General features: G+C 40.4%; 1 protein-coding gene across 1 annotated transcript in view; it reads left to right on the top strand.

Moving 5' to 3' along the window:
- Window positions 1–10887, top strand: part of kif5aa (kinesin family member 5A, a) — a 36252-nt gene extending 25365 nt beyond the window's left edge. The window contains 10 exon segments of the mRNA XM_051949011.1: window positions 84–185; window positions 1107–1167; window positions 1261–1332; window positions 1784–1888; window positions 2544–2760; window positions 2899–3073; window positions 4156–4235; window positions 4439–4478; window positions 5773–5858; window positions 7155–10887. Coding sequence (XP_051804971.1) covers window positions 84–185; window positions 1107–1167; window positions 1261–1332; window positions 1784–1888; window positions 2544–2760; window positions 2899–3073; window positions 4156–4235; window positions 4439–4478; window positions 5773–5851 — 931 coding nt within the window. The 3' untranslated portion in view covers window positions 5852–5858; window positions 7155–10887.
- Window positions 10888–22598: the final 11711 nt, after the last annotated feature.

The following is a 22598-nucleotide window of genomic DNA, read 5'->3' as shown; positions in this document are numbered from 1 at the left end:
ATAATGTAAAGTGACATCACCTGTTTAAAATGCTTCAGTTGGCTCATATGAACGTTTAAATTTAATGTCTTCTTTACCTCCAGTCGTAACTCCAAGCTGGAGCTGGAACTCGCTCAGGTTCGCGCCGACTTTGAGCGTCTGAAGAGTCAGGACAGCACCAAGAGCGAGCGCCTGGAGGAGCTCTCGTAAGTGCTGGAGATGCTTATTTAAGATTTATGTTGATGTTTGCTTAATATTCTGTATTACTCAGAGGTGTGGAAGCAACGTTTTAAAGATGGAGTGCATTACGGCTATGAACAAAAGTTAAAATACACTCTCAAGTCGCACTTCTCCTAAAATCCAGCAGAGGGCGCTCAAAACAAAGCAAACCTCCTACAGGAGAGTCAGACTCATCTCAGTTCAAGTTCCACATTCAGTTCAGTTTGATCTCCAGTGATCTGGATCAGTAAAACCACAGCATAACTTACAAATAAAAAAATTAACAAATGACAAAAACAACACGCAAACAACAAATAAAGCAAACAAAAATTAAGCAAAAAACACAAGCGAGACAAAAAGGAAACACAAAACGACAAGAACGAGAAACAAAATGGCAAAGCATGAGACAAATGACAAAAGTCAGACAAGAAAGACAAAACAACAACAAAAACCAGACAAAATATTACAAAAATGAGAAACAAAATGTCAAAAAAATGAGACAAACAACACAAACAAGACAAAAAAATGACAAAAGCGTGAAATAAAATAAGACAAGACACATAAGCGAGACAAAAAGGAAACACGAAACGACAAAAACATGAAACAAAATGACAAAAGTCAGACAAGAAAAGACAAAAATAACAAAAAAAAGAGACAGAATGTTACAAAAATGAGACACAAAACGACAAAAGAACAATAAACAATCTAGTATTTTACTTCATGATCCAAACAACTTGTCATGGTCTAGAAATGATTTTAAATTTATAGTTTTACTAATTTACAATCTGCAGTTAATGTCTTCTCTGGCCGGATTGGACCCTCTGGAGGACCACTTTTGGCCCACGGGACTCATGTTAGACACCAAACCGACAAAGTTTTTTTATAAACACTTTGTCTGTTTCTTTCAGATTCCTGCATGAGCGCCACGAGCAGACCAAACAGGACTTGAAGGGTCTGGAGGAGACCGTCGTAAGTAAAGCAGACGCCTCTTTCCATCGTAACTTCCACCATCCAGAGTCTCCTTTAACTTCCTGTCCGTCTGTCCGTCTGTCTGTCCTCCAGGCCCGCGAACTCCAGACCCTCCACAACCTGCGCAAGCTGTTCGTTCAAGACCTCACGTCGCGGGTTAAAAAAGTAAGACGCCAACTCACATGTTCTTCTTTAATCAGTTTCAGTGTGTTTTATAGAATCTGTAACCTGAATAAACCTCAGAAGGAGCAGCAGCAGCATCCTCAGTCCTTCTAAACTCCTGGACTTTTTGATTTCATGCATTAAGAAATTCACTTCACAAGATGGTTAAGGGAAGCAGGTAACACCTCACCATGCAAGATACTGATGAAAGCACCCTTATTTTATTGTCTATAATGAGCTTTTTACTCTTGTTGCTAAAAAAAAGTCCACTGATTGAAATATCTCACAGTTCTCCTTCACTAAGCTGTTAGAAAGTTGAAATCAGATCATTTTTAGTGTCATTAATCTCTAAGAAATCAAACGTGTTCCATATCTAAGGTCTTCTCACAATGGTTCTCATAATCCTACTATCTGTTGTACTTTTCATCGTCACGTTTCGTTGTTTTCTCTGCAGAGTTCCGAAATGGAACCTGATGATAGCGGGGGGTCTTGCACCCAGAAGCAGAAGATTTCCTTTCTTGAGAATAACCTGGACCAACTTACAAAGGTTCACAAACAGGTGAGGACCACAGGAATGAAGAGCACTTAGAACTTTTACACGGTCTGCAGAGTGAACTCCATAAAGACGGTGGGATTCTGCTGTTTTTTTCTCCGGCTGGTTCGCATTCTTGTCTTGATATTTCTAACCCTCTGTCTTTGTTTTTGTCTTTTCTCCGGCCGGTTCATGTTCTTGTCTTGATATTTCTAACCCTCCGTCTTTGTTTTTGTCTTTTCTCCGGCCGGTTCATGTTCTTGTCTTTATATTTCTAACCCTCCGTCTTTGTTTTTGTCTTTTCTCCGGCCGGTTCATGTTCTTGTCTTTATATTTCTAACCCTCCGTCTTTGTTTTTGTCTTTTCTCCGGCCGGTTCATGTTCTTGTCTTGATATTTCTAACCCTCCGTCTTTGTTTTTGTCTTTTCTCCAGCCGGTTCATGTTCTTGTCTTGACATTTCTAACCCTCCGTCTTTGTTTTTGTCTTTTCTCCGGCCGGTTCATGTTCTTGTCTTGACATTTCTAACCCTCCATCTTTGTTTTTGTCTTTTCTCCGGCCGGTTCATGCTCTTGTCTTTATATTTCTAACCCTCCATCTTTGTTTTTGTCTTTTCTCTGGCCGGTTCATGCTCTTGTCTTTATATTTCTAACCCTTCGCCTTCGTTTCTGCTCTTTTCTCCAGCTGGTTCGTGACAATGCAGATCTGCGCTGTGAGCTTCCAAAGCTGGAGAAACGTCTTCGGTCTACTGCTGAGAGAGTTAAGGCCCTGGAGACTGCACTGAGGGACGCCAAGGAAGGAGCCATGATGGACCGCCGCCGCTACCAGCAGGAGGTCGACCGCATCAAAGACGCCATGAGGGCCAAGAACGCCCTGAGGCGCCCCCATGCAGCACAGATCGGTACTGCACTCAATAAATGTCTGAATGTGTGAAATGTCTGAAAAGCAACAACAAGGACAGTTTTCTTTAATTTTGGATATTCTGTAGACTTTTATTGCAGCTGTATCACCCCTGACATCACTTCCTCCTTTCTTCTAGCCAAACCAGTGAGACCAAAGCAGCTGCCGGTTTGCTCTCCCACCAACCCGTTCTACACCTACATCCGAGCCACCGAACACGCCAACACCTACAGCAACGCCCTGTTCCAGAGCAACGTGACGCAGCAGAGCTCGTCTGGCGCCAACAGCAACCCCAACTCTGTCCAGAGCAACACGTCAGTTCAGTCCTCACCTTCAAACGTCAGAGTTTAGAAACAGAGCAAATCACCAAAATTATCCCATGTATTGGGTATTAATTCTATGATATTAATTCTATGTGTGTCATTTAAAAATTCACCAAAAATTAGCCGTTTACAGGAACCAGATTGTGTAAAAAAGGAAAAATTCTGCCCATCTCATTGCAACTGTGAAACCATCAATGACTCAGCTGCTGTCAACGGTGATGTGGCAAAAATTCAGAAACTCTCTATGAAATGCAGCCAGCAGATAGGACACAAGGATAAAAACAAATATAAGTAGCAAAATATCTAGTAGCTCTTTGTAGACGCACCAGTTTTTCAGTTTTGGTCACATTGGGCATTTGGAAAAATGTTGTTAATCATTTTGCATTTTTGTAATTTAAGTGAACTGGCTTTTTAAACTGGTTGTTTGGGTTAATGTGGGGGCTTCTTTTAAGATCTTTGTCTTTTGTCCAAACTCACACATTAAGCACTGTTAATGTTTGGTCAAAATTCTTCATGGAAATGATTTAGTAAGGAAAGAAAAGGAAGAAAAACATTCGTGTGAATCCTGTTGTCCACTCACACCTAACTTCTTTTATTTTGTTAACATTATTGACCAAAGAAATTCAACTTTTGTTTCACCTTTATGTGATTTATGGAGATATGACTTTGTAATTTGAGCTGTGTCTCCTCCTAACCACGGCTGTGCTGTTTCCATAGAGGTGCAGGACTTTATACTGCAGTAAAACATGAACCCACAGTGGGTAAAAACACCCCAAAAATGCACGAGGTTCAGACTTCTGCTGTCATAAAGAGTCTGGACTCGTCTCCAAAACAGAATCCATTCAGATCTGGTAAAATGTATTAAAACAAATATGAGTAAGACTAAATTTGTGGACGAGTGTGGAGGAGTCATCCATCGATACATGGTGATGTGATTTAACCCACAGCTGGCAGGAAGTACTGATTTGACACTGGACATCCTTTCTACTCAGACTAACTTCTGATTTTTCAAATTACAAGATCATACAGCAGTGATGTTTGACTGTTTTGGTTTCTTCTGTGGTGTTTTCCAGAGTTTCCACAGCGCTGGGCTACAGAGCAGGAAGGTATAACGGCGACATCCTGGAGTCGTATCCTCTCAACATCGACAACGGTCAGTTAAGCTCTCCGTCCACCTGTAGGCGGAGATACGTCAGTGTCACGTCTGTTTTTAGGACCAGATTCATCCTAGTTGTGTTTAGCATGTGAGATATGTAGCGTGTGCTTCTATATTGATGCAAAATGTTTAAAATATTATTAATTTATCAAATGTATTCGCGTTTGTCAGTAAAAGGAAACTTGTTTTGTGTCTAACAGGTAACAGCATCAGTGAAAGCAGAGACATCAATGATAACAGGTGAGCACGTCGGTTACAGTTAAAACAGCTGGAGCTAGTTTCTGTTTAACTTTCAACTAGATTAGATTGAATCTGTTTTAACCCCTTGACGCCTATTGTCGTGAATTCGCATCACACCACTTTCATTCAGACTGCAGCAGGGATAGCGTGTCCGTTCCCCGAAGCCGGTTTGTGCATGTTTAATTCGTACCTAGGAACCTTTGAAAGCTCAGGTTTCTGGTAGGACCGCTCAGAGTGGGACCTTATTATTATATATCTGTTATTATTATACATCTGTTCTATGTGTAATAGATAAATTAACAATCTCCTCTTATTTTAGAATCAACTGTAAAGCAAAAACACAGAAAAAATGTTTTTTATTTAATTGTAAATATATTCAGGTGTCTAGGGCTGCTCAGTGGAGTAGTGGTTAGCACTTTGGCCTTGCAGCAAGAAGATCCCGGTTCGAATCCCGGGGTGGGCCTGGGATCTTTCTGCATGGAGTCTGCATGTTCTCCCTGTGCATGCGTGGGTTTTCTCCGGGTACTCCGGCTTCCTCCCACAGTCCAAACATATGCTGAGGTTAATTGGTTACTCTAAATTGTCCGTAGGTGTGAATGTGAGTGTGATTGTGTGTCTGTATATGTAGCCCTGTGACAGACTGGTGACCTGTCCAGGGTGTCCCCTGCCTTCACCCGAGTCAGCTGGGATAGACTCCAGCACCCCCCATGACCCTAGTGAGGATAAAGCGGTGGATAGAGGATGGATGGATATTCAGGTGTCATGGTAGCCTGGCCGCGCTAGACCCATGCTCTTAAGACACAAGGGTCTAGGCACACTCGACAGGGAGGGAGGCGGGCTAAAAGGCTGTCTTTCAAATCACTCTGCAGCAATTGGGTAGGTATACAACCAATCAGCACAACGAATAGGCTCCTAGAGCGCCGGAAATCAGAGGATGCGGGAGTTCGGTGAAGCCTTATTTATACAGTCAATGGGTGAAGCTCAAGTATATTACAGACATGTTAACAGAAAGATTATTCAGAGTCGGTGCTAATGGAGCTCAACGACTGTTGTCGTTTTTGTTGTCGACCCTGACAGAGAATTAAATTCGTTGCCGTGGGTTGTCTAGCGCGGCTAGGCTAGTGTCATGGGGTTATCGGCAAAAAAGCCAGTATCAGACATCCCTAACTGTGATTTCAACCGCTGTACTTAGGACTGTTATTACATGAAGTATCCAGTAGGAGTGATAAGTGGTAAATTAAACTCATAAGCTGGTTGTATAAAGAGTGTTGTGTTTGTGTGTCTGCATCAACAGGAGTGACGTTCACTGCGGCAGTGAGGTGGATGATTCAAACAGGCACTACATCATTCAGCAGGAGACTGCTGCAAGTTAGTGCCATGGTAAGTATTCAGTGCTCACAGTAATACTTCATACTGCATGCTGGTACTTGGATCTTTGTCAGGACAATAACTGATGACGCGTTCCTCGTCACAACCAACCCTGATCTGAACCCTGAAACCAGGTTATACTGCAGCGATAAGAGACGTTTAGTCAGAACAGGGGAGGCAGGATCATACGATGAGGATTTTATTCTGAATAAAACATGAAAACAGACACACAGGAGCTCCTCTTATTCTAATATTCTATGTGGTTCTGAATGGGGGGCAAGCAAAGATATCATCACTTTACTGCCTCTATAATTAACCTCAGAAGTACAGTAAAAAATTCTCACAGCTGCAAGAAATAAGCAGAGCTGAATAGTACCAAAGTCTATAATTTACGACATAGAAACTGCTGGAATGGCTTTAGGATGAAAGTTAATTACCTGACACCAAGACTGAAGACATTACAGCATGAATGGAAATAAAATTACTACAAACAGACTGAAAATGGCCACAAAGGGGTGCAAAATGACCACAAAAATGCACAAAATTACACAAAATGGCCACAGAAAAACACAAACTGACTCAGTGAGACAGATAATTATAATATAAAAATACAAAATGACGAGAGATGCACAAAATAACTAGAAAAGATTGCAAAATGACCATAAAGACACCTGAAATTATCACAAACAGACTGCAAACAACCACAAAAAGGCACAAAATGATCACAAAATGACCACAAAAATACCTAAAATGCCTAAAAAACAGACTGAAAATGACCAAAAAAGAACCAAAATGAGCAGGTCATGCGATCTGGAATTAACACACTTTCTGAATAGGTGTTTTTATAAGGAGGAACTTAGTGGAAAGAGATTTAATTTTTTATTTTCCATATAAAATTTGATATATTGCAACAAAGAACACAATCCGAACTATTTCTGAATCAGCTCATTTTGTTGTTGTTTAGCTCATTATAAGGTGGTTGGTGTTAAATTGGGACGGTTTCTTGTCATTTTCAACAAGTTTTATGTCAGCTTGGATCTTTTCTCGTCATTTTCTATCATTTTTGTGTCTTTGGGATCATTTTCAAGTCATTTAGGACAAATTTCATGTCATTCTGGACACATTTTCTGTAATTATGGATCATTTTCAGTTCGAATTACTCAGATTTACTAGAAGGTAACTCTGCAAGTTCAAGTTTTTTTTGGCAGCAAAGGCAAATCTGCTGTCCTGTAATGTGTTTTAAAAAGTGTTAATTTATAAGTTCTAACAGCGTTCCTCTCCTCTGTTTTTTTTTCCGTCTCTCTGCAGAAGACGACCAAACACTGTACCTGTCTGAGGACCCTCCCCTCCCGTCTGCATGCAGCCCGTCCCCCCGTCCCTCCACCACCATGAAGATGAAGATCTGTAGCCCTGTAGTCTCTGATTAGATGACGCCCCTCCTGCTCCTATGGTGACCACTCTTGCCCTCAGGTTTGGAGTCCAGTCCCTTCCAGTTCCATCAGTGCAGGAAGTCGATTAAACCGTTTTTTTTAAATGACTGAGCATCCACTAAATCAACCCTCTGGTCCCTCGCCGTCACCAGATACCCCTGCTGTTGATTACCCCCTGTGGTGTTTGAACTGAAAGTGGACGGGCCCCATCCCTGATCACTCAGTACACATGTTGTAAATAATAGCGCCGTACGCTCCGGTAGAGGTTTTTTGACCAGCAACTGTTTGTGTGAACGCACAGCCGCCCCCATCGCCTGCACACCTCCTTAAGGGCATCGTGTGGATGACGTGCTGGAGGCAGACGTGACCTTTTTCTCCGCCGTAAATAAGAGTGCAGCGCCTAACACCAGCTTGTAACAGAAGATCTGCGTGCATGTCGCTTAGCGGGTTAGCTTTCAAACCTTTGCATGTGTCGTGATTCCAGCGGGGAGAAGGTATGCTGCCACTGAAGTCTGATGGACTTCGACAGATGCCAGAGAGAGAAACCTGTTTCCCCTCCATCCCGATCCCGCTCTCAGCTCTTCGGATCTTCTATTTTAAAGTAGATTTGAATCCAGGACTGGGTTGTGGTGATTTAAAGACAGGAAAAACTAGCTCAACTTTTAGTTTAAATCAGGGGTGTCAAACTCATCTTAGTCCAGGTTCCACATTTAGTCCAGTTTGACCTGAAGTGGATTATAACCTATAAATAACCACAACTCCCAATGGTTCCGATGTTTCAGTGCATAAAACTTCATATTTAATTCACTATCTTTCCACAAAACATCACGAACAACCTCAAATTTATGAAGAAGAATAAATTCATTTTCAGCAACATTCAGCCTCAGTTGATCAAAACCAGAAAAGTCAGACCAAAAAAAAAGACAAAAAAACAACTAAAACAAGACAAATATTACAAAAATGACACACAAAAGGACAAAAGGAACAAAGAACAATCTAGTAATTTACTTACAAATGTCAAAAATCAGAAAAACAAATGACAAAAGCGTGAAACAAAGCAACAAAAACGCGACACAAAACAACGAATAAAGCAAAAAGCAAAATGACAAAAATGAGACAAAAGACACAAGCGAGACAAGAAGGAAACACAAAAATGTGGAACAAAATGACAAAAACATGAGACAAACGATAAAAGTCAGACAAGAAAAGACAACAAAAACAATCTAGTATTTCACTTTCTGATCCAAACAACTTGTCACGGTCTGGAAATGATTTTAAAATTATAGTTTTACTAATTTCCAATCTGCAGTTAATGTCTTCTCTGTAATTTTTACACTCTGAGGGCCGGATTGGACCCTCTGGAGGACCACTTTTGGACCACGGGCCTCATGTTGGACACCCCTGTTTTAATAGACAAAGAGTCGTGTGAGAGAGCCCGGTCTGTATGGAGGAATCATTGTGAAGTCGCCACTGTAAATCAAAGATGCCCACATTTATTAACGTCTTCTTACTGAGCCTTAACCAGAGCTGAAGTCTCCCAGTCAAACTAGCGTCTAGCATCTGTAATTACTACCTCTAGAGCTGCTCATTAAACGCCACTACTGCAGTGTTCTAATCCTGGAGTTTATACTGAAAGCTTAGAGAAGCGATGCCTGTCAGTAGATTTAGACGCTCCTATCACAGCTGTAGTGATCCTCCCACACATACCTTCTCTCTCCGTCGTGTTTTAAGATCAGAGTTAACGGTGCTCGGGAGAATTTCTTTAAGAAGAAGAGTAACGGAAGGTTTTAAACTTTAAGGCTGAATTTGTCTGTCTCTCAGTTTTTAGTTGTAAACATAATTAAAGTCACTTTTTAGGACTGTGAGGATAATATCCGGTGGTTTTAGGGAGTTTTTAGAGGTGAGTTTCCAGCTGAGCAGCCACCAGTCTGGGAAACTATTCATCGGGTCGTACTGCTGTTCTTCTGCTACGAATCCTGACCAGCCAATCAGGATAGAAGAAAGCAGCACGTCTTAGATTGGAGATGAAGGATCAATGAACTGAATTGAAGGAGGAATTAGCGTACAAGCGTGTAGCAAAACAACCAACATGTACATGCAAGAAAGAGTTCTTTTTAGATTTAATTTCATCACATTTTCATCAGATTTGATTTAAGTGGATGTGATTTGACTCCTCAGAGTGTAATCGAGCATCGTAAATGTTACATTTTGTTTTCAAACATGTTTGTAAAGTGTTGTAGGTTTTATTCTTCAACAGTAGGAGAGTCAAACTCATCTTAGTCCGGGTTCCACATTCAGTCAGTCTCATCTCCAGTGACCAGTAAAATCACAGCATAATAACCTATAAAAACAAGACGAACTATTACAAAAAATGAGACACAAAATGACACAAAACAAAACAGAAAATTAGACAACACGTTACAGAGCCACAAAAAATGAACAAACGACAAAAGCGAGAGGAAAAAATGACAAAAACGCTACGTGAAACAATGAAGAATCAAGACACAAAATGACAAAAATGAGACAAAAGACACAAGCGAGACAAAAAGGAAACACAAAACGACAAAAACGTGAAACAAAATGACTAAAAGCTAGACAAACAACAGAAGTCAGACAAGAAAAGACTAAAGAACAACAAAAACGAGACAAAATGTTGCGAAAGTTAAACCCAAAACGACCAAAATGAGAGAAGCAACACAAAACAAAACGACAAAAAGAGACAAAACGACCAAAAAATGGACACATACAGGACCAAAAATGACAAAAGCGAGAGACAAAATGACAAAAAATAGACAAACAACACAAGCTAGGCAAAAAAAAAACACAAAATGACAAAAACATGAGACAAAATATTACAAAAATGAGACACAAAACAACAAAAGAACAATCTAGTATTTTACTTTACGATCCAAACAACTTGTCATGGTCTAGAAATGATTTTAAATTTATAGTTTTATTAATTTACAATCTGCAGTTAATGTCTTCTCTGTAATTTTTACCCTTTGAGGGCCGGATTGGACCCTCTGGAGGACCGCTTTTGGCCCACGTGCCTCATGTTGGACACCCCTGCTGTACAGAACCGTCTCTTTCTTTCCTGTTGCTCTCGCTGGCATTAACGACATCTCAGGGCTTCACATTCACGCCTCCATCGTTTTCCTCCTCAAACGTGGTGATTTTTTCCATCAGGTCGGTTTGTCCTGTTCAAGGCTCAGCAGAGGAAGAGAAAACACAGAAAATACTGTACATATAAAGCCTTTCCATCCTGACCCTGCTGTACGCGTCCCTGCAGACCCTCTGTCATGTTTTAAGTGTAATAAACCTGAATTATGGGGGGAGTGTGTACTATATCTGTCTGATTTCAACATATCTTAAAAAATACCTGTGCTATATATTGTTAATCTTGTAAGTACGATAATAACAGCGTGAGACGCAGAGGGAAAGGTGCACGCTGGCTTTGTTCAGAGAAATGTTTGTTTGATTTCTTTCTGTATGCCTATACTGTAGCGTCAGACATGATTACTTCTGTATATATCCTGTAGACTCATCACTATGCTGTACTGGATGTGAACCACTGTGCTGTAGTAAAACCTTCAATAAACTTGTAGAAAGGACTTGGTCGGAGGGAATCACTCGGGGCGGGAAAGTGGAAGTGAGATAAAGGAGGAAAATGTGCCTTTTGAGACGGAATTCAGAAAGGATAAATTATCTTATAATGCAGGGAAAAATAAATATATGGATTTGGATCAATGAGAAGCCGACTTTTAAATCTCATTTATCCAAACCGGGTAAATAATTCTGACAAAAATAAGATTCTTTTGTAGGAGTCAGGCCCGGGGTGGCTAACCGAGAGGACCGGGACAATTCCCGGTGGGCCGGTCTGATGTTTGGGCCGGTGTTCAGTCCTGGCTCTGGGTTGATCATTCTGCTGCTGCTGTTCCTGGGCCACCTCCACTGGCAGCTCTTTTTCTTTTTTTTTCTTTTTTGCAGACGCACCGTGATGTAACACGTCCGGGCACACGGTCAGAGGTGTTTGAAAGATGAAAACAGAACGAGCAAGGGTGGTGTGGAGAAGGCAAGAAATAAAAGAGGAAAGTTCTGGAAACAGACGCAGCCGAATGTGCAGAAATTGGAAACTTTTTCATTAAAGCTCGCGGTTTGAAAAGACAAATGAGGACGAGGAATGTAGCCGCAAGGGGACACAAGCCAGTGTCTTATTGTGCCGGTCCCAAGCCCGGATAAATACAGAGGGTTGTGGCAGGAAGGTCCCACGTAAAACTTTGGCCAAATCAAACATGCGAATCAAATGTATGACTTCCATACCGGATCAGTCGAGGCCCGGGTTAACAACGACCGCCATGTCGACCTACAGGGTGCCGGTGGAAAATGGACGACTGTTGGTCGAAGAAGGAGGGGAGGAAGGTGTGTTCGTAGGAAGAGAGAGAAGAGGAACACCAAGAGTCTAGGACTGAGAGTAGGGACTTTGAATGTTGGAACTTTGACAGGAAAAGGTAGAGAGCTGGTTGACATGATGCAGAGGAGGAAGGTGGACATACTGTGTGTCCAGGAGACCAGGTGGAAAGGTAGTAAAGCTAGAAGTTTAGGAGCAGGGTTCAAGTTGTTCTATCATGGTGTAGATAGGAAGAGAAATGGAGTAGGAGTTATCTTGAAGGAGGAGTTTGTTAGGAATGTCCTGGAGGTAAAAAGAGTGTCAGATCGAGTGATGAGCCTGAAGCTAGAAATCGAAGGTGTGATGTTCAATGTTGTTAGTGGGTATGCTCCACAGGTAGGATGTGAGCTGGAGGAGAAGCAGAAATTCTGGTTGGACCTTGATGAAGTGATGCAGAGCATCCCTAGAAGCGAGAGAGTTGTCATTGGTGCAGACTTCAGTGGACATGTTGGTGCAGGAAACAGAGATGATGAGGAGGTCATGGGCAGGTTTGGTATCCAGGAGAGGAACGCAGAAGGACAGATGGTGGTTGACTTTACAAAAAGGATGGAAATGGCTGTAGTGAATACTTTCTTCCAGAAGAGGCAGGAACAGTGGGTTTCAGAAGAGGCGCTTCTGAGGGAGGCGGTGGTGCTCGCCGAAACTGTCAAGGAAGGTAATCAACATCTCTCCATTCGGGGCGCCCACACAGATCAATGGCTTAAGCAAAGGTGAACTACGTACAGCGGCTGGTCCCTGTTACAGTGGCCCGGGTTCCATTCCTGCTCGCGGCCCTCTGCAGCGTGTCTCTCCTCACTCGTTTCCTGTCTGCCTCTCACTTTGCCTATCTAAATAAAGCCAAAAAAGTAACTTTAAAAAACATCTATCTAATCTTTGTTTGTCTGAACAAAAGAACTCAAAACTTGTGTACTAACAAGAAGACATAATGAATGTTTTTGAGACAGTCCATAATAATATTATTGCTGGTTAATGGTGGTGCAGCCTGTGTTGCTTTCAGCTCATTTATTCTCAAGGTTTTGCTTAAACTGGTTTAGAAAACATGTCAACCAGCCTCATTCGAAGCCAGAAGCGTTTCCATTCAGAGCAGCTATAAAGGCGGTGTGCAGAACCTTCACAGTTATCATTCAAATGGGGATTTAATGGCATGCACTTTGTGACAGTCTTTCCCTGGAGAAATCTGTAGGTTTTCAGGGATTTGCACACACAAAATGGGTTGGAAGTGGTTGTTTTAATAATGACAAAAGGAAATAGTTTGAGAAGGAAGCTCAGATCTGCACATCTGATCAAGTGGGTTTCAGGGCTTGTCACAGGGGTGGACCCAAATCAGGCGTAGCTGCTTTTCCACAGTCAACACGCTACTTACCCAAAACACAGAATTAGAATTAACTGGAATGTGTTTACATGCAGGAGAGAGAAATTGCAACATTGCAATTGGCATTGTTATCATTATATCTATCCAAACAAATGGACCTTTAGTGGTACCAGGCATTAAAATGAACCAGACATTGAAGAAAACAAGGGAGGTCTGAGCATTTTTTCCATGACTGTATGCTGAGATCTCTGCTGTTATCACAACCTCTGACCTGAGGAGGAAATGAATCCTCAAACTCTGCTGCTGCAAAAAGAGCCAAAAAACTATGAAAATGAAGCTGGAAAATAGAAAAGCCGTGGAGGACAATAAGATTCAAAGTGATGATTTAATGCTGTAATGTTTACTGGAACTGTTCATGTCTGAAACCATCCCATGAACCACAATCATCTCTGTGCTGGTGTTTAGACGTACATTTATGACTCTTCCTCTGTGTGAACGCTGATGTCCCACATTTTTCAGATTCTGTAGAAGCGATGGAAGCCCACGCTGCGGAGGAACTTCCTTTCTTATAATAAGCTGCTGCTCATCGTTCCCACGAGAAAGGAAGCGGTGAAGTAAACAGAAGTCTGGAAGCATCTTAGAATAGGACACCTTCAACTCACAGAGCTGCTGATCAGACTGGATCACAATATCCATCATTTTGTGCGTTTTTGTGGTCATGTTGTGTCTTTTTGTGGTCGTTTTGTGTGACTTTATGCTCATTTTCTTTCTTTTTTGGTAATTTTCAGACTGTTTTGTGGGCTTTTTTTTGTGTGTGCATTTTTAGGTCATTTTGCATTCCTTTGTGTCTGTTTTTAATCTGCTTGTGGTGATTTTAGGTGTTTTGTGCTCATTTTGTGTGTTTCTGTGGTCATCTTGTCATTTTTTATGGTCACTTTGTGTCTTTTTGTGGTTGTTTTGTGTGTCTTTGTGCTCATCTTGTTTCTTTTTTGGTCATTTGTATTGAATTTCCCTTTGGGGATAGATAAATAAAGTAATTGTATTGTATTTTCACACTGTTTTGTGGTTATTTTGTACATTTCTGTGGCTGCTTTCATTCTGTTTGTGGTAATTTTCATGTGTTTTGTGGTCATTTTGCAACTTTTTGTAGTTATTTTGAGTGTCTCTCATCATTTTGTATCTTTATATTATAATTATGCATCTCATTGGGTCATTTTGTGTTTCTGTGGTGATTTGTGTTATTTTATAGTGCAAAACAACAAATTGTATCCGTGTCTGATCATCCATCCATCCATTCTCTACACACTGCTTTATCCTCACTAGGGTCGCGGGGGGTGCTGGAGTCTATCTCAGCTGACTCCGCGAAGGTGTGTCTGAGCAATCACTTTCAAATAAGTTCCCAGTGTGTTATTTCCAGATCACATGACCTGCTCCACATGATGTCATTTCCTCCTGAAGAAAAGACTGGCCAGACTCCAAGGCTTTCTGACTTATTTAATGTAGTCAACAGGTTTACTACAATATCTTTAGAAATAACTTTTAATTTCAATTTTACTCAATTGCGTATATAATATTGAGAACAATATTTCTCTAAAATACCATGTGGTGTTTGGTTATAGGCGGCCATGTTGGTTTTAGGCCTGAAAACAGCAAAAATGTCAACAATGATACAAAAAGTCCCACAGTAATATCCTGACCCAGCTAATGATCAATGATAAATTTAATGTCTTATGTTCCTCAGAAGGTTTTTAAAGCTCCCTGCATACATCAGATGATTCCTGTCTGATTGGTCTCACCCTCTCTCTCACTTCCTGCGCGTCCTCGGTGCGCGCCCCCGTAGCTCCCCGTGGCTCAGACGCCGGAGACTCTGCGGCACCGGGAGGACGGAGATCTACCGAGCGACCCTACAGCAGGAGCTGACAGGAGGAAGCTGCAGGTGGACAAACAGACGGAGCCGGACGGAAGAAAGAGGCGAGATCAGTGAGTTAGTGAGGAGTTATCCTTTTCTGTGTTTGATTTAATGGTAAAACCCTCAACCTGATGCTGAGAGGTTGCAGTGAGGTGTTTGGAGTTGGCATGGTGGTAACTGACGGACTGAAGCTGACCCAACGCTGTTTGCTCTTTGGGAAACTCCTGCGTTTAATTCACTGCAGAACGGAATGAATGAGTTTAATTTGGAGCTTTTTTTGGATTCTTAGTGTTCAATGCTGTGCGTGTTTAGCTGGGAAAAGGCCAGTTCTGTGAGTAAATCTGCACATTTCACAAGAATTGTGTAAAACGGAGTTTATTTTGACACTGCAAACAGGAAGCAGGTTCAGTTCATCTATCAGAGGTGTCCAACATGAGGCCCGTGGGCCAAAAGTGGTCCTCCAGAGGGTCCAATCCGGCCCTCAAAGTGTAAAAATTACAGAGAAGACATTAACTGCAGATTGTAAATTAGTAAAACAATAAATTTAAAATCATTTCTAGACCATGACAAGTTGTTTGGATCATAAAGTAAAATACTAGCTGTTGTTTGTTCTTTTGATGTTTTGTGTATCATTCTTGTCATTATTTGTTTTGTAGTTTTTTTGGTCTATTTTTTTAAATTTTACTTTTGTCGTTTTGTGTCTCATTTTTGTCATTTTGTATTTCCTTTCTTGTCTCGCTGGTTTATTCTGTCATATTTTTGTCATTTTGTGTTTTGCTTTATTCATTGTTTTCTGGACAGTTTTTGTCGTGTTGTGTTGTCTAATTTTTTGTCATTTGTTTCTTGCTTCCGTCATTTTTTGTCATTTGTTTATTTGTTGTCGCTTTGTAACTTTTTGTCAAATTTTTCTTCGTTTTGTATCATTTGTCTCATTTTTTGTTATGTGTCTCAGTTTTGTAATATTTTGTCTTGTTTTTGTTGTTTCTTGTCTTTTTTGTCAGACTTTTGTCGTTTGTCTCATGTTTTTGTCGTTTTGTGTTTCCTCTTTATCTTGCTTGTATTTTTTGTCTTATTTTTGTCATTCTGTGTTTGGCTTTATTTGTTGTTTTGTGTATCGTTTTTGTTGTTTTGTGGGGTTTTTTGTCTCGCGTTGTCTTTTTTTGTCATTTTGTTTCTCGCTTTCGTCATTTTTTGTCTCGTTTTTGTCGTTTGTCCATTTTTTTGTCGCTTTGTAACTTTTTTGTCTAATGTTTTTGTTTTGTGCTGTTTGTCTCATTTTTTGTCATTTTTTTTCCTCATTTTGTAATATTTTGTCTTGTTTTTGTTGTTTTCTTGTCTTTTTTTGTCTGCATTTTGTGGTTTTAAAAAGTTGAGGCTGAATGTTGTTGAAAGTGAACTTATTCTTCTTCATAAGCTTCAGGTTGTTCCTGGCCTTTTGTGGAAAGTGTTCATTAAATGTGAGCATTTTTGCACTGAAATGAAGGAACCATTAGGAGTTGTGGTTATTTATAGGTTATCATGCTGTGGTTTTACTGGAGATCAGACTGGACTGAATGTGGAACCTGGACTAAGATGATTCTGACTCTCCTGATCTGCATGGATGTCTGCATTTGTAATTTGCTTTTTGCATTTGCTGCAGTTTGTTGCAGCCTCATTAGAATTGAAGCTCCTGCAGACAGAAACTTTCACATTTTAGAATAAAACACACAAAAATGTTGTGCTAAATCGCACATTATCTCCACTATCTTCACCAAGTCTGCGTGTCCAAACAGATCTTTCTAAACTGTGGTTTATGTCTGATTTTTAAACTCACATCGGCTCTCTGAGGATTGTATTTCCCTCCTGTAAAGTCAGCATCGACTGATTAAGCCCTGCAGCTTTACCTTTAATCAGAAGCCAAGCGGCCGCTGCTTAATCCTCCCAGATCTTCATTCTGCTGCTGCTCAGCTTCACAAACTCCACACTGATGATGTGACGACATGCAGACGCTCTCACACGTCAGCCGTGAATCAAAACGAGCCTGATTGAAGCTTTAACTCGTCTTCTAAAGGGGAGCATGCTTTGGATTTGTTGCAAAAATGAAAGATTTGAGAAAAAGCTGCCGGTCTGTCCTGCTGCTCCGAACATCTCTGCAGGAATTTAAAACAGTTTAGACACAGTTGTGTCATTTAATGTGTTGTTCTGCTGCTTTTGTCTTTCTCGTGGCGCTTGAACTTGAGCTGCATAAAAACACTGAGAGATGTGATAAATAGACAGTAGTTGTGGTTTGAGGTGTTTTTTCACTGCGTTTTTCATGTTAGTTATGAAGAATACAACTTTGTGTGGAACATTTAGTCAAAAATAACTCACAGATGATAAAATAACACAGTTTTGACTCTATTAAAGACGTTTATCAGCGATTTTGCGTTGATTTTAATCCCATCTCAGTGTAATTGAACTGAAGAGTGCCTTTTTGGGCTCTAAATGTGCAGAATTTGTGTTCTTCTCAAGAAATAGACTTGAAACTCGACATTTTGTACATTGAGGTTTTTGGCCAACATTACTTTGGATTTTGAGGAACTGTAGAGGACATAGCTGATGATTTTTGATATTAACGGGGATGAATATTGTTTCAGAAAAGTCCTAAATAGATTTTAAGATTTAAATAAATGTGTGACTTGGACTTTCCTTCCTTTTTTATGTTTTTATTTGTCGTATGAGTGCATTTGTTTCAGTCTCATATCAGGTTAAATGAAGTGAAAAGTTGTTTGTTGCAGCTTCTTTCAAAGAAATAATCTTGAAATTGTAAATTGAGCTCTTTGGCTGTTGATCTTAGAACTTAAATGTGGACTTTGGAGGCTTGTGGTGGACAAATCTTCATATTATGGACTAAATATTGATTCAGAAAGAGGCTTTAGTAGTAGAAAAACGTGTGACTTAGACTTTTTTTATTTGTGATGTAAATGTTTTTGATCAGCCTGCGTTTGTTTCAGTCTCATATCAGGTTAAATAAACTGAAGATTAGTTTGTTTCAGCTTCTTCTTTTAAAGAAATAATCCTGAGAATTCTAAATTGTATGTTGAGGTTTTTGGCTGTACATTAACATGGACTTTGGAGGTTTGTGGTGGACAAATGTTGTGATTTGTGATTATTTTTATGGGCTAAATATTTATTTGGAGAAGTAATAAAGAGGCTTTAGGAGTAGAAAAACGTGTGACTTGGACTTTTCTTATTTTTATTTGTAGTATGAGTATTTTCAATAAGCCTGCGTTTATTTTAATCCCATCTTTTTCAGCTCTATTTATGCACAAGTCGTGTTCTTCTTCTCAAGAAATAACTTTGAAATTGAGCATTTTGTACACTGAGGTTTTTGGTCGGCATAACTTTGGATTTTGAAGGACTGTAGAGGACAAATCTGATGATTTTTGATATAATTGTGGATAAATATTGATTCAGAGGAGTAATAAAGTGGTTTTAGGAGTAGATAAATGTGTGACTTGGACTTTCCTTACTTGTTTTTTGTGGTCCAATCATTTTTAATTCACCTGTAATTGTTTCAGCTTCTTCTTTAAATGAAATAATCTTGGAAATGATATCCGTTGAGGTTTTTGGCTGTGCATTAATGTGAACTTTGGAGGCTTGCGGTGGACAAATCTTAATATTATGGACTAAATCTTGACTCAGAGAAGCCCTGCAGAGGTTTTAGGAGTAGAGACGTTCCTGCTGCCTAACGTTGGTCCTGTGAGCCGTGGCTTCGTGTAATCAGCTGTTCCTGTCCGTCTTCGCTGCTCTTCCCGCCTCTCTGCTTCTTTGCTGTGTGGGCGAGGTTATAAATAAGAGGCTGGAGGTTTTTTGCATGTGTGTGTTGTTTAACCAGCTGCCGGGGACGTTTGTTTGTCTCCTCCGGGTGCAGGTGTAGCGGCCGGCCTCTAGATGCTGTTCTCGGGTCTGTTTTTAAGCTTTTCTGTTTGCGTTTTGGTCACCTGTCTGCTGTTATTTAGGGCTGTGTGTTTGAGGCTTTCTGTGGCTTTTATTCCTCAAACTATTTCCAGGTTTAGCCGGAGTTAGCTTCAGATACACGTGAAGGAGACAAGATGTGTGTTCTTTAGTTTGTAAAAACAGGGAATCTCGTGTCATTTGTCACTTTTTTTCCAAGCTCAGAAATCTAGAAATCTGGGTTTGGGAGGAAAGTCTGAGAATATTTAGAGCAGAGAGAAAGTTTAGGAGCTCATATTTTGAGGTTTTCTTGCTATTTTGGAGATAAATTATACCCTCGTGTGTGTGAAATGTGTGTGTGTCATGGTTTCACTGAGAGGATCATGGGAAAGTCTCCACAGGGCAGACCACCAGCTGGGTCCAGCCCGACATGCCATTATCACTGTGTTCTACTCTTGAGTTCTGTCTGCTTCTGGTTGTTCTGTTTCCATCGTTGTGCAGGACTTTATGTTGCAGTAAAAAAGAGTCCCAGTGAGTGAAAATGTGATGGGAGTTCAGAGGGTTAAACATGATCGCACAATTAAAAATAGTCCTCATAATAAGCTCTTTAATTGAAAGAAGAAATGCAGCAAGAACAGCATATGAGAGGCCGTTAAAAGTCAATTATACCGGGCTTTGCAAAAGTTCTGTTACACTCAGTTTATGATCTTTAGAGACGTTGAAATTTTTCACTCCGACATGTAAACGTCTCTAAAGATCATGAAACCGTGTAACAGAACTTTTGTAAAGCCCGGTATATGCATGGTATATGATGATTCTTCTCATATTTTAACTCACCTGTCAGCAGAGAACCCCTGAATTTGTTATTTTGGACTCTTTTGTCTTAATTTTTAATATTTTCATTGTAGCTGCAGCTCTGCGTTCAGACTTTAGTTTGTGGAGGAATTAACGTGTTTCATCAGACAGAAGAATCTTCTTCTGTTTTCTGATAATTCACCAAAGAAAACTTTAAAAAGTGCATTCTGGGTGAACTTGGACACATTTGGGGTAATTATTGGGTCATTTTGAAGAAGATTTTAAGTAATTCTGGACAGTTTTAGAGTTGTTTAACAATTTCAAGTAATTTTGGACGAGTTAAATGACAGAATGATACATATCTCAACAGAGAGGCAAAAAAGGTTTTAAAGTTCAGCCTTTACCTCAGATTCTCATGCTTCCAATACCACAGAGGTAAAGAAAAAAACAACTCAATTTCGCCCCCTATTGGAAGATTAGCAGATGGTTTCCAATGTAGAACTAATGATTTGGGTTTTATACCTCCATGTTTTGTCATAAAAGCTTAAATCACACGTAGATATTCTAAATGAGGGCTCCGTTTTAATGAATTAATAATTCCGTTTGTTGTTCTGTGTGGCAGCTGTTCAGCTTTCACGCTGAAAATAACACGTCTAAAAGTGAAAATAAAACTTATTAATCCTTTTTATGTTGTCCTAGAATGTCGAACAATAAGAATTAAGGCATCAAGTGCCTTATTTGTTGACACAAGACACCAGAACTGTGCACAGCAGGAAGTTGTAGATCTGTACCTCAGTTTGTTGGAGATTTGATGGACAGCTTTCCTTCAAGCCTGCTGTGATCTGACAGTCAGGGTACCGCGAATCATCAGATCCAGCCTCAGGATCCTGTACTGAGTGAGTCAAAAGTAAGACCTCGCCAGCGGACCAGACATGGTCCAGAACTGGACTGAGAGACTGGAGTGTTTGGGCAGTAATGGAGGTTACAGGAACGTCATGAGGAACATGAATCCTTCACGTCTGACGCTTAGATTTCACTGTTTTTATGATTTGTTCCTCTTTTCTTGTGATTTTTTCATCATTCTCTTTAGATTCCATCTCAAATCATCACATTTTTTGAACACTTTCTGCTCAACGGTGACTGAACGGCCTGAAGTTTTTACAGCACAAACTAAAGAAAATGGTCTCTGTGTCACTTTAACATCTTCACATTCTTTGGTGGACGGGTCAGTGTATGATTGCGGGACTTTTTGTATCATAGATGGCATTTTAGTGATATCCTATCATTTTTTATTAATAAGTGATTGTTTCCATAATAAATAATTATGGAATTTGTAAAGAAATGATCATAGTGAACATAAAAAACATCAGTTTTTAGCTTTTAATAAAAATGTATGCAAGATAGATCGCATGGACTTCAAAAGTCCCTCAATTATAGATTCACTTGGACAATTTTGAGAAATTTTGGACAATTTTCTTGTTGTTTAACAAGTTTTATGTCGGCTTGGATAATTTCTCGTCATTTTGGATCATTTTTGTGTCTTTGGGATAATTTACAGGTTATTTAGGACAAATTTCATGTCATTCTGGACTCATTTTCTGTAATTATGGATCATTTTGAAGTCATTGTGGACGGGTCAATTTATTAGCCTCGCCATGCTACACCCATGTTTCTGATGGCACAAGGGTCTAGGGAAGCTCGACAGGGAGGGAGGCGGGCTAAAAGGTTGTCTATCAAATCACTCTGCAGCAATTGGGTAGGTATACAACCAATCAACGCAACAAATAGGCTGACGTAGTTCCTAGAGCGCCAGCGGATTGTGGCTAAGTCCCATTAGCTTCCCAACCAGCGGAGCCAACTGGTATATTAAGGATTTGCCATATCCCGTCGGCATAAGTCCAAATACGTCTTTCTTCTCAATGAAACACTTCAGTGCCGTCCTTTGTTTATCTTTCAAGTTGAATTTTAGCTTCAAATCTTTAAGGGCTGTGGCCAAAGCCGGGTCCAAAGATAACTGTTTATTGTTTCCGGTTGTTTCTGTCAGAATCGTCGCGCCTCTGTCGTCACTTCGTTACGCCCGCCTTCTGACTCTACACTTCATGGTGATTGGTCCGGCCAGTTTTAGGAGAATCCAGCCTCGAGCCTTATGGAGGGTAACTAGACCCACCCTGGCAGAGAATTAAATTCATTGCCGTGGGTTGTCTAGCGCGGATAGGCTATCAATTTATAACAGTTGGCATTTTAGTGATATCAGTCATTTTTTTATTAATAAGTGATTGTTTCCATCATTAATGATTCTGGAATTTGTAAAGACATGATTATAATGAAAATAAAAAAACATTAGTTTTTTATTTTCAATAAAAATATATGCAAGATTTATGCCATGGACTTTAAAAGTCCCTCAATTAAACACTGACCCAGATAAAAGTAAGCTACAAATGTTGGTGTGTAACAAAGTTGTAACAAAACTAAAAGTATCTAATATAGCAGTGCTTTGAAGTCCACCTTTCTTTGCCTCGGTGGTTGTTTCTGTTTCTGTCCGTCCAGCTGCTGCAGGCCTCATATTTCTGTCTCGCATGTCTCTGTGAGAACAATATGTTTAAAAAGAAATCCAGTCGGCCTCATCATGAGTGACCCGTAACAGTGATTTATGAGCAGCAGGTCGGCTCCAGAGTGGCCATCAGGGGTCGCACCGGCAGTCAGACAGCCAAAATAGACCCTTCTCCCCCACCGCCCTCCTCCCCCACCGTCCGGTCGATTTGTCTCAGAGCTGAGTGTTGAATCGGGCAGCTTAGACCCTTGAGTGAGCCGGTTAAAGGACTGTTGGGGTTTTTCTGAAGCTCAGCGAGTCATAATATTAGCATGAAGTACTGTAGGTCACACTGGAAATGATGATGTTCCTGTAAGCCCGTCTGCACCTTCCCTAAGTGGGGCAGCGCATGTA

Source organism: Acanthochromis polyacanthus, chromosome 6 (assembly GCF_021347895.1).
Source record: "Acanthochromis polyacanthus isolate Apoly-LR-REF ecotype Palm Island chromosome 6, KAUST_Apoly_ChrSc, whole genome shotgun sequence".
NCBI lineage: Eukaryota > Metazoa > Chordata > Actinopteri > Pomacentridae > Acanthochromis > Acanthochromis polyacanthus.
The sequence above is the reverse complement of the archived record's forward strand: the minus strand, read 5'-3'. Positions and strand labels throughout refer to the sequence as shown.